This window comes from Scomber scombrus, chromosome 12 (genome assembly GCF_963691925.1).
Source record: "Scomber scombrus chromosome 12, fScoSco1.1, whole genome shotgun sequence".
NCBI classification, from domain to species: Eukaryota; Metazoa; Chordata; class Actinopteri; order Scombriformes; family Scombridae; genus Scomber; species Scomber scombrus.
In genome coordinates, this window is record NC_084981.1 from 16,437,320 (window position 1) to 16,450,580 (window position 13,261).

Below are 13,261 nucleotides of genomic sequence, written 5' to 3' on the forward strand. Positions count from 1 at the left end.
AGTCTACACTGTGTAGGGTGTAGATGGTCACTGTTGACCTGCTTTGCTACTTCAGTGGTGGTCAGCTCATCACAAGAAGTGATGAATGTCTTTTGAGTAAGAGATTGGGGATTATTCCAGTAAGCACCCAAAGAAAGAGAATATTGTGAGAGGTGTGATTTTATATAAACTCTTGATTTGCTATTTAAAAAACCCAAATCAGTCAATTGATCTAACTGAAGTCTGAACTATAAACTGAACATTCATAAGGTAAAAACACAGACCTGACATGCCAAACTCAAATCACCACAATGGCGATGGAGAAGACCTGACTTAAATCCCATACCATTCAGTAGTCACATTTGAGTCATATTTTTAATAATTTGAGTCACATTAATTATTAATTAATTATTTGTTAGCCTGTTTTGCATTAGAAATAAATTATAAAAATGCTACTTTTGCAATGTATTGACAATTGTGGTATGGATATATTTCAATTGGCTTTATTTCTATTCTATTCTATTTTATTCTATTCTAATTCTCAGGGTAGCTAATAAAATGTATTAATAGTGTAATAATACATATTTTGGTAGTGCATTTATACATGACATTAAGTGCATCAAGAGTATAAAATGACTTCTTAATAAAATGGATTGTCAGGACTTTTTAAAAAACTAAAGCCTCAGCTGAGAGTCTGTTACAAGCGCAGTAGTTGGCCTTCATGATTAAATTAGAACATTGTATCTTTTTAATGAATGTGATGCATTTTTCCGAGTGCAGTGTTTGATGTTAAGAAATTGCCACAGTAAACAATTACATCAACTGACTACACAGGGTCAATATGAGGCCTAATCAATGTCTAGTATCAACAGATCAAGGATGCCTCATCTTGTATATGTGCTCTTTGCTCCCACGCATACATTCAGATCAGAGTTAAAGATTACACAGATATATTCCCACTATCAACACATCACACAGATGAGATGAGATCAATAAGAATAGATAACATAACTTCAACTCAGTCTCAAGTTCAATAGATTCCCACTCTCTGTAGCTGCTAGGGTTATGACTTATATTTACATAATCCATGGGCCCAAGTTCTGATTGCATGTGTGGTAATATATTGTGTAGATGTAGAATATCTGTACAAATGTATGTACAGTCTTCTTGACCGAAAAGGTTATGAAATACAAACTATTTTATTTTTTCCTTACCTTTGTGGTTCCTTGCATCTCTGGATCCCTGGGGTAGAGGACTGTAAGGTAGAGGGCCACTCTCAGACCCTGCCTCACTGGTTGGCTAGAGGGAAAAAACAAAACAAGAAAAAAAAAGAATAACATTTAGTTTTAAATGACTAGTATTTGTCATGTTTGACTGTGAGTGTAAATCATTTTGGATTGGTAAAGGAATTGTTGGAAACACGGCCTCTGTTTTATGACATAATGTGGCAGGTCATGTTTTATTATGTGTTGTGAAGCCCCAACCCTGACTTTAATGATCTGATCCAATACCTGGTTAGGGAGGAGATATCTTAACCTTCACTCAGCCATGCCCTCCTGTAGTTATTAACTAAAGGGTAGACATGACTCACTCTGAGCAGTCCAATGTAATGTTGAGTGGTGTCAGACAAATAATAAAAAATGATCTCTCTGCACTAGTTTCAGAAGCTCAAATACAATTTGAATTTTTACCCTGTTTAACTTGCTATCTTATTTTATTGCTAGTTAAATTGTGAGGGAGATATTTGCATAGAGTCCTGGCTGCACAACTTCAACGAGTTATTGACATTAAGCAAAGTCAGAAGTTCAGGCTAAAAAAGTGTGACAAATGCTGCTTTAAGAAAAAGAGAAATAGTTAGATAATTTCAGAACATGTTCCCAAACAGGTCAAGAGTTTCTTGTGCTGTTGTTCTTTCGTGCACTTTCAAGGTCCAGAACATCCTCTTCCTTCCCATAGCCTTTTAGCTAGTGTAGCAGGCAGTTTATCATGACACAGCGATATCTGATGCCTTTGCAGAAATACTTTCCTTTTCTGCAGGAAGGAATTCACTGGGCCTTTAATCATAGCAAGAGACTCAACTGACAAATACATATTAGAGATGGTTTGGCGCTGCATTTTTCCCACTTTTATTGTTGTTCCTCTACATGGCCATGCATAACCTTGAGAAATGGAATGGTCTGCACTGTTAAATGGAACCATATTCTTCATGGGCAAAGAGAGCACTGTGAATTGAAAACGATCACATAATATGCTTCCAGATAGCATCTCTGAAAGGCATTAAGGTCTGGCCAGCATGTGTCTCATATTACACCAATGGGAAAAATGGCAAAATAACCCTATTTTGAGAACTTACTACATATATGCTGGTGGACCATGCTTTTGAGAGAAATAGTTTGGGATAGAAATATTGTTTTGACAGCAGACCTGCTGCTCTCACCCTGTGGAGTGGCTGAAACCTGTTAAGAAATATCACAGATCATTCCCTTCTTGTATGTTGGACTTGCATGGAATGTGTAATACAAAAAGTAAAACAACCCAAAATAAGAACATACTGTACTTAGTAAGAACTGCCACCTTCCATTTACAGAAAATGAATCAGGTACTCTTACAGTAATCAAATATTTTTGACTGCAGCGCCTGCAAAATTTCATCTTCAGTCATCAGTTATAATGGGCAATGGGCCTCATGCATGTTTTGTTATTGTGTTTTTTAAATTTGTTCTTGCAAAAAGAATAAAATAAGAAAATCATGCTTTCAGAAATCAGAAGACAAACACGTAGCAAATTTAGGAGTGACAGTAGGAGACCTGAAACAATTACAATTAGAATAAGAATTCAGCTAACACTGACAAAAATAAAGAGGGGATTGCTTTGACATGCAGTTAGATCAGTGGTCTCCAACCCTGCTCCTGGAGAGCTACTGCCCTGCATGTTTTAGGTATCTCCTCACTCTAACACACCTGATTCTAATAATCAACTCGTTATCAAGCCCTTTGACGAGCCTCAGCTGCTTGATATCGAGTTAGAGTGAGGAGATACCTAAAACATGCAGGGCAGTAGCTCTCCAGGAGCAGGGTTGGAGACCACTGAGTTAGATACTAAAAAAAATCAATTTTCTAAAGCAAAGCTCTCTGTGATGGGAGGTGGTCAAGGGATATGACAGTCACAGGGATATTAGAGGAGCCTACAGGTGATGTTACAGTGTCAGCTGAAACACAATATGATACAGGACAGAGACCTGTAGAGGTAGCAGTCAGAGGGAGAGAAGTTTTCAAGAACAACTGAGATGTAGAAGTTTCTGCGCCAAACTCTAAAAACCTTAAACCTTAATAAATTGACAGCCATAATGATGAAAATATTTAAACTCAAAACTTATTCAGACTAGGGCATTGTATTTATGAATCGTTTCGAAATCGAAATCGAATCGAAAGTATTTCTCCCCAGTGATGAACAACAGAGATAATAATGGACCACTTCTAACTTTATTTCATACCTAAAAAAGAGAAAATGAGAAAATTGATGAATAACAGAAATGTCCTTAAATCACTCTTACACACTTTAAGGACAAATCTGTTTGTTCGAGTGCTTCTTGCATGAGGCCCATTTATTTTACCCTTAATGCTTGAGGATTTAATTGATGCTAGATGTCATTATGAACACACAAGCAGTCTGTCAGTGACAATGACTATGGGCTGACAGAGCAACTCAGGCATTAACACTGAAATTTTGAGCCCTCTATTTGATCTACCTTAGCCACCGTAGATTTGCACCCCTGCTTCCCTCATTTCCTGGCCTGCTTGAAAGATCACACGCCTAGGCCTCTTCTGGACTGCTTGACTCCACAAAGCCCCTGCTAATCCTGCTGCTCACCCACAATTAATCTTCCTAGTTGCCACATTATTAACAGCACCACCCACAAACTATGGCAGAGGGATGTTGGAGGGAACAGGAGGGCTGCTAGGGTTAACTGGATACTGGAGAGAACCTTGGGCCGCCTCCACAACCTGGTTTTGGTCCTAGGGGACTAAAGGCACCTAGGTTTCAGTATCACCACCCACCCAGTACCTGCACTTAGCATGACACCACCACTTCACCTCCTCAGTATCATGCCTGCTGATCAAATACTAAACCCATTTAACATCTGTGGTTGTCACTTCCTGTTTTACCTCATCCACAGAACGTCCATCAACCAGCTTCCCCATGTCCCGATCCTTCTTTTTTGCTCTCAGACCTTCCTTCGTACCCCTAAACATCTGCACTCTTTCACTGTAGTCAATGAACTGTCCTGAGGAAACGCATCGAAAGCAGCAATGCTGATGATGAGAGAGCATATGAAACATTGGGATTTTCTCACTTGCACTTGCTTTAAGAGTACTAGTGGATTGATGACTTTATTCACTTTAATGTTTTATAGGAACAAAATCAAAAACCAGGGAGGTGAAGCAAGACTGGTGTCAATGCTAAGAGACAGGCATTAAAGTTAGTCTTCCCTTTACAACCACTGATATATGCACAGCAGACTATGTGATGTTCTTGACACTGATGTTAAGAATTTTTATAATAAACACTGAGCGTCATTCACAAACAGTGCGTGTACACAAACACATCTGTGTTTAAATGTTAAACACACACACACACATACAGGATGCATCAATATGTTCTTATGTGAATTTTACTTACATTGCAAACCAATTTAGAACTGCATTAGACCATGAATATGCACAAATCAGAAATGTATTACGGTCTTAAGAAGTGATATAGTCAATATTTATTTAAAGTAAACTATATATTAGAACCACAATGATAAAAAAAAAATATTGAGACTAAATATACAACATTTGAATGTGAAATTGCTGATAATATACAGTTTATTTACTAATTATAAAACTAATAGCTAAGAGATTGTAATTCATAAACCATCATTTTAAAATTGTCCCCACTTTTAGATGACAACAGCTTCTATATTGGAATTTCAGCAATTAATTTCCCCCATCAGATTTGGTTGTGATATATATGCAGCGGGTTACCTATCAGCCTGTTCAGTGTTCCTCACAGCCTGACAGTTAAGTAATGGCACAGGGAAGGACACTCTGCTTTTTTCGGTACATCATGGCCTGTTGTGGACAGAGAGAAAACACGATGCACACCTACCGTAGCAGTAGTTCAATTCCGCAGATCTACACATTTAAGAAATGTTTATTTTGATACAATAGTGTTATTTTGTCTGCCTTCTCTGGCTTCTACTTCTGAAACTATTGTTTGCAATTCATTAGCACTAAAGTTTTCTACATTTTCACCATCACAGTAACACGGAGATAAGAACAAGATTGGCTGGTGCGCATGTTTCATGAATCTGACGGTAATCTTGCAAGCAAACTTATTTTGTGTGCAAACAGATGAGGTCCACTGAATGCTGCATAACTGACATTTCAATTATTGTGTATAGGATTTTATTGGCATCTAGTGATCTAGTGGTCATGTGGTGAGGTTGCAAACTGCAAACTAATTAATATCCCTAGCCTCCCACCCCCCCCCCCCCCCTCCAAGTGTGTAGGAGAACCTACGGTGGCAGCGAAACTCACGAAGACATGAAAGGCCCTTTCTAAAATGCGTTTGGATTGTCCATTCTGTGCTATTGTAGAAACATGGCGGTGCAACATGACGGGCTCCGTGGAAGAGGACCCGCTTCCTGCATAGATAGAAAAGGCTCATTCTAAGATAACAAAGTCTATTACTTTATTTAACAGGGGCCATGCACAACACATCAGCTGGGCCAGAGTTGGCTATGTAGCTAATTTACATATATGGTCCCTGGGCAGGAAGAAATAAAAAAACGATACAGTACAATACAAACAATTAAAAAGAATACAATGTTCTGCTAGATGCCGCTAAATCATACACATTGCACCTTTAAAGTAAAATCCAAAGATAAATGAATGATTGACATATTGCTTTTTTTTTAATAGATAAGAGAAATAATACATTGTTAGGAGTGTTGAAAAGAGACATGACATTGTATGGCCCTGTTTATGCATGGCATTAATTGTCTTGGGTCAGCCGAGACACATTGCTGTTCACACCTGTCTATATTATGTGTCTTGAGCGGTCTCGTACTGACCACTTGTGTCCAGATTTTGTTGCTGCCTACATTACTTCCGTGAAAAGGTCAAACAACCCCGCTTAAAGTTATTATGTCACTCAGACAAGCACCAGATTTGTTGTTAGTGTTATATAAAAAAGCTAAGACCTAAGAAAAATGTTTTGAGGACTAATATACGTACAGGCTAATCCAACTGTTCAGATTACTCCAACCATGTACATCAGTGCTCATCTCCATTTTTTTAACCATTTACCAAAATAACTGCCATGTCCGGCATTAATGACATATTTTCCTGTTATTTCATTATTGGGGATGCAGTAGCATTTACACTACAAAATATTAATTACAATAATAATAATAATAATGAGTAGTCAAAAAATGTGGCGTCTTGGAGGTTGTTTACACTTGTGTGCTGTCTACTTGTGATTGGAACACCCGAGACGCATGTTAATACCAGGTGTAAACAAAGGTCTATGAGTACCCACTGGAGTTTGGCTATACCTCCAACAGTAAAGTGGCAATATTTCCTCTTTTCCTGCATTAACAGCAAAATATAGAAGCTTTGTATGTGGCTAACACAATGCTTATTCATACAAACTCCAGCTCCCCAAGGACTAGAGTGACAACAATACAAACATAAAAGATAGTGATCGTCACATGATGTCCTCGCACATCAATTCCCCTTCATGTTCTCAAACCAACGTCTTCATCTACACTCTCTTTATTCCCCTTCTTCTGTCTTCTTTCTTTCTTTCTCTCTCTGTCTCCCTCTTATTGTCTCTGGTTATACCTACACTGAACAGAGGGAGGTGCTGCTGTGTCATCTATTTAAGATACTCCTGGACCCCTCTCCCTCTCTCCCTCTCTCTCAGTCTCTCTGCTGTCCAGATTAGTCTGCTCATCAAGCTGAGCATTGTTTTAATTTGCTGGGCCCGGGGCATATGCTGAGTGTTCACATCATTATTGTCTCTGTGCAATGTGACTTATCACCATAGCTTATGATAATGTGGCACAAATTTACAGGCTGGGGAGCACCATTGATTCTCTGATAATAAAGGGTGGACAGAGGGGAGTGGAAAAAGGGAGAGAGAAGAAGAAAGTGTGTGCATGTGTACGTGTGTGTGTCCGTGTGAAGAAGAGAGAGAAATGAGTGGTGGCAGAGAGAGGAAGCTCTGTTGGATGTCATTATGAAAGATGATCCCCACATTGGATAATACATCACACCAGTGCTGTCTGTCTTCTCCTTTTCTGTGTTGTTATGCGAATAAATGCTGATAAACCCACAGGCAATAGTGATTATTACTTCCAACATATCACCATGAGAGAGGGGAGCAGGAAGGGAGAGACAGGCGAGAGAGGGAAAGACAGAAGAAAAGCAAAACACAAAGAGAGCCACATGGAGCACATAACCACATCCACAGTGGGGTTCCTGAAAGTATGAGATACCAGAAAGTGAGTCGGGGAAGGTTGACACATATCTAGATGTTTTTCAGATGCAACTGTAACAAAGTTTCCGAAGTTTTGCAAGCTTGGCTGTCAATTTCAAATTTTGATGGGTGTTACATTACAGTACATTACGCTGACATCGACTGATCTATAAAGATCTCACCAGAACGTGATTATGATGCTGGCTGCCAAAGCAAAGGTACGTAAAGTAACTATTTCACACTGTACAGAGGATAAATGCTGCTTTCCTCTATTGCAGCCTGAGGCTCTGGGGCCTCACCCCTGCCGGCTCATCCTGACACAGCTAGTTCCTGCCTTGCCTCACCTCACCTCCCTCCTTAAGACTGACCAGCAATACAATCTAATTACAGCCGCGCTACAGAGGGAGAACAGTGTAAACACCAGCCCTTTTTATCTCCTTATACATCTGGACAAGTAGACAAAGTGCTAAAAGGAAATAAATGTGGCCTGACAGCCACATCAAAGAGTTCAGCCAGAGGCTTACTGCTACTTAGGGCACAGGAATGTTGTTGCTAAGCATCAGCCCGCAACCTATCAGGGTGCAAAGAGGGCCCTGTCCTGCCTTAGAGAGCGAAAAGGGGAAAAGAGAGAAACGAAGAGGAGGGAGAGGGAGGGAGGGTGGGGGGAGGAGGGGTCTGACATTGAGGGGAGGCTAGGGACTCAAGGAGATTTTTGTAGCTTAAAGCAATTGTTGGAAGAAACAAGCCTTCTGTTTTGTTTTCTCTTGACACCATTTCTTCTTTTTGTGCTTGCAAAAGACATGTATAAAAATGTCTTTTGATATGTTTTCTCTTTGGGTCTATATCAAAATATTTCTTTTGTGTCTGTGCATGGAACTTTTTTTCCACGTCTTGTCTCTGTAAACTGGTGCTGCTTTCTGATCATGTTAGAGATCAGAGGAGACACAACTTTTGAACTTATTTGAGTCAACATTTAATGCTGGCATGACACGTTTATTTCTTCACTAGATGGAAATTTTTTTATGATTCATGTCTCGTACTTCTGAAGTTAGGGGTTACAAACAATACAACACTTTTAGAGATAAACAATGAAAAACCAATAAGTAGCACCAGCTCGCAGCGCCTTACAGCATGTAATGGCAATGATGAAATGAGAAAATGCTCTAATTCAGTAACAGCGATTGAAACACCCCTCATATATATGCACACACACATGACTTTTGTGCATAATTCAGTGTTTTCATACTGAGGCCTAATATTGTGGTGTACTAATCCACAAAATATTATATTTGGGTGTTATTGTATAGCCAGGGAAAAAATACAACTTATGTTGGTTGAGTTTGGAAATTTTCACAACCGATGTGTTGAAAGGTTTTTACCTTGGTTAATATACCATAATTGGTGTGTGAATTTAAATATTCTTCTTTAGTTTCTGACTTTGATATCTGTGGCTTGGGGAATAGTGAAAATATTATAATGTGTTGTGTACACAAGAAGTATTAATTCTGTTTTCTTAAGGGATGGCAGGGGCAAGAACATTTGATGTAATGGTGCCTGCACTTAGTACAGCAGCCTTTTGCTCAGCAGGACAACTGCTGAGCACATGCTTAATGATTTACCAGTTCTACTCCAATGAACTTGCTCTGTGTAAAAGTATCATATGATCACTGATCACATGAGCAACTGTTCTGATGTTTCGCTCGGGGCACGAGGCACACGGAGCGAACCAGCAACAGTGAACACCGCCGTTTTGTGTACAGCTAAGCGTCGGACTGGCAAAGGTCGAGTGCTGCTGGACGTTAATCATCTGTAGAGATGACTCATAGATGGTAATAAGGCTGTGTTTGTTTTTAGGTTGAAATTTAAAATCATTCGACCTTTTCTTTGAGTGTCTTGCGGAATAAGTGTAGGTGATTTAAAGTGGAATTGTAGGCTTCCATTACAGGTACACAGTACAATTAGCTTGGGGCTATTTCTTATTTTGGTGTAGTCTGACCTTTTCATTGGTACTGATTCTGAAGATAAACAGTTACAAAGACTAACATTCAGTCCATGCTGTGTATATTAGTTAGAACAATTATTGAATGTATTATTCAAAATTTATATAAAACATAACTTGTTTTATATATTTTCATAAGTATACACAATTTCTTTTATCTTTTAAACAGGAGAAAAAAAGTTAGATGTGAATGTTCTGATCTACCTGTGACAAAAATCATTTTTGTCAGAGTTTTGCCTTATTTAACCAGTGTGAAAAGAAATATTTTCATCTTTTCTTGTTTTACCCAAACTACACAAACACACACATACACAAAACCACAGCAACTCAGGAGTGTGACATATCATGGAGCTTTCTGTTCCGATTAGGGGCTGTAGCTAACGTCAGGCCTCTTTTCTAGAGTGTAGGATGTTTAATAATTGAAGACTCTGGGAGCGGGCCTGTCACACCGGCTTGTCTAGAATGTTTCCTATGCAATTAGACGCCGAGAGACATTTGAAGAGGACCCACAAAAAGAGCCACAAAAAGTGACATGTGAACTTAAAGGAAATTAGCTCTTCACACGAGTGAAATGTGAAGGTTACTTAGCAATGCTTAACTCAGACTGCGGCTGTGTGAAGTGTGTGTTTGACTCAGCCCCGCTACGAAGAAGGCGATTTTCTTTACTTTGAGCCAGCTTCAGTCAGTAAGATCACAGAGGGAATGAAAACTAATTTTGACTCAAGGCATACGGGAAGAAAAAAGAGGAGGAAAAAAAAACCTGAGATGTGTCGAAATAATGAGATCTCTTGATGTTTTCTGGGAAGATATGGGATGATGCAGACAGATGCACAACTCACATCTTCACCCAAGGACACAGACACACACACACCCATGGAACATTTAACCACAACTTCAAAACACACAAATTTGCATGTGTGCATGTGCTCGTTAAAAACCCTCTCACATTATTTGAATGCATGAAACACTGATGCACACGTGCTTACATGTTAACTTACGCTCATGTACAAACAAGCTGATTAGTTGATTAGTACAGTTGCAGACTTGCATGATGTAGATACAGCACAACCTCGGTTATCTAAATTTAACTCTGACCTCAGAGTTTAAATAAAAAAATAAGACATTTCAATTCTGCTTATTTTTCATGTTTGCATTTATCACACCAATTTTTAGCATGTAAAGGTAATTTTGGAGCACATTAACGTGTGATTTGGCATTTTGAACAGGCTACTGTACATATTTTGAGACCAATTAACAAAATTTAAAACAAACATGATGATAGTAATTAACCTACTGAAAATTAGATTCCTGTATATTTCCATTTGAAAATATTACATTTGACCTGTAAACACAGATGAGTAATATGCTCTCTATCCTTCTCATCTCGCCTCCATTGCCTGACAACCTTTCGCAAGAAATTTACCCCATCCCCATCTCTGAGTTCCACGTCGCAATGATAACACTGTCATCTTCCACACCTATCATAAGTCACAGGCAAACGACCCAGATCCTCCGTCGCGAGAGACAGAACCCTCTGCGGGCCTGTAAGCTGTATCATTACACCATGTCATCTTTATGGCACAGAGCAAAGCCCAGCTCTCTAATTACACTCTGCCTACTCCATTTACCCAGACAGCGACAGAGCAGCAGGCAAACAATGCATTAAAAATGGAGTGCTTCCCCCTGTTCTATGGATGCCCGTGTTGTTCTGCCGGTGACCGTCGTCGTCCCCTGGTTGTTATTGTTGTTTTTTTTCTCCATAACCTGCAGAGAAGAGATAGCAGAGGGCCCATGCCACTGTAGCTCTTCTCCTCCTTGACTTCCCCACCTCCTCTCTTCAACCCTTCCCTCAGAAGGACTTATGAAGGTGAGTGGCTGTTTGACAGGCCAGGAATAAAAGAGACAAACCAGGGATAAAAATTAAATAAAAAGTAGCTGTCTTAAACAGTAATTGCACTCCTTTGCTGAGCATGCTTTCAGATATATAAACCTGATTTACTGTCGACGTTGCTGCCACAAATCAGAGGGCCCTCTGAGAAACACTCGTGCTATGAAATTGTTTAATCTCATCAAGTTCTGCTTTCACAGCAGGCCATAAATCACATAGTCTTTGTTATCATAGACCTCCATGAGCGCCTCTGAGGCAGGCAATGGATCGTGGGTATATATAATCTTGACTGCGCAAACAGCAGGGTCTGAGCAGCCTGAAATACTTTCATATTAGCCGTGGTGCAGCTGGCGGAACACAAGCGCCCTGATGGATATCTCATTTCCTGCGCTCTGTATCTATTTTGAGCAAATTATTACTGCATAAATTTCTTGTCAACAGAAATGGCCAATTAATTAAGCTAAAAACACACTCGTGATCACATCTACACACCAAGCAGGAGAGTCGGGGCAATTTTCCACTGAGTGAATTTACCGCAGGGGTCACTGTAATGAATGATTTTAAACTTTGTCATAAAGTTGCAGACAGGCCAGTATCTACACAGAAGCTGTGGTGCAGACTAACCCGTGACATATTTGCATAAAGTGTATTTATGTGAAAATGCTAGAGGACGACAGCAGGGGCGAGGAAATAAACTTTACAACTACAAACAAAATGTCCGCCAACCTCTGCCTCTACTATTTCATCAAAGACATGTGTGGAGGATTGGATGGAGATCATAGAGCACCTTTGCCATTTAAGATACAAAATATACACATTTAACAGAGCTCACAATCTGAATGAATTATTCATAATGTACGAGGGGTTGGGTGTTTGTGGGGGTGGGGTGTGTGGTGGTTGTTTATTCAGCTTGGGCCGTTTATCAGACAGTGAGGATCCCACGGCGGGGATGATCTCGGAGATTTATCTGTGTTTGGGCTCCAAAGCAGATAAATCAAGGAGTGTAATCATGCTCTGAGTGACCCAGCTGTGACCCCGTAGTGAACTAATGACACAGGGATATCTAAGCCCCTTTTCCTGTTCCTGGGTTAGGCCCTTAGGTTAGTCCCCTGTCAGACACGAAGCTAAAGAAAGACACGGCTGCACAGAAAAACCAAGGGGAAACTTAAGGCCCTTCATGTCCCTTTGTCCTGTTTACACAACACCACTAAGCAGGATTCTTCACCCACTACTAAAAATAACAATGTTGGAACAAAGTAGCAGCAGAATGCTACTGTATAACAATGTTTGCTCAAACAATAGCAATGAGTATCGATTGCAAGTATACACATAGCGAGCCCACAAGCTGCTATTCACAACAGTCCATGTAAAAGATACTGCTGTTTGGCTGAGGATGTCTCCCATTCCCTCCCAGAGCAAAGGCTTTCTCCTGGACTGAGCCTGTTCTGATTTATCATGTCTTCTGCTAGCAGGCTGTCTGCTGATTAAGCCAGTGGAACTTTGTTTCACTCTCCTCTCTCTTTAATCTGTCTCTCAGCGAGATAAATTAGCCAGTGCCGTGCCAGCTCCTGCTCTCTTTACCTCCCTCCCTCCGTCTCTTCCTCTCTCTCTCTGCTTTTCTCTCTGTTTATCTTTTCTGTCTGTCACACATTGAGAAGAGAGCAGACACATCTGCTCCTACGCTGCTGCAGGAGATAGGGCTGGGCTACATCCTTGGTCAGATTTAGCTAAGAGTGTCTGTGAGTGAGAACGAGAGAATGAGTGTGTTTTTTCCTCTCTCTTTCTCTCCTTGACAAAATTCTGTCAAACAATCTCCCTCTCCTTGGCTGGGCTTATACTCTTTGTTGTTAGCTAATAAATCAGAGAGTA

At 40.0% G+C, this 13,261-nt stretch overlaps 1 protein-coding gene across 1 annotated transcript in view; it reads right to left on the reverse strand.

The window, feature by feature from the left end:
- Positions 1-13,261, reverse strand: part of lrmda (leucine rich melanocyte differentiation associated) — a 206,846-nt gene that overhangs the window by 23,196 nt on the left and 170,389 nt on the right. Inside the window, exon 6 of the mRNA XM_062430139.1 lies at positions 1,194-1,278. Within this exon, the coding sequence (XP_062286123.1) occupies positions 1,194-1,278 (85 nt within the window). The remainder of the gene's footprint in view (positions 1-1,193; positions 1,279-13,261) is intronic.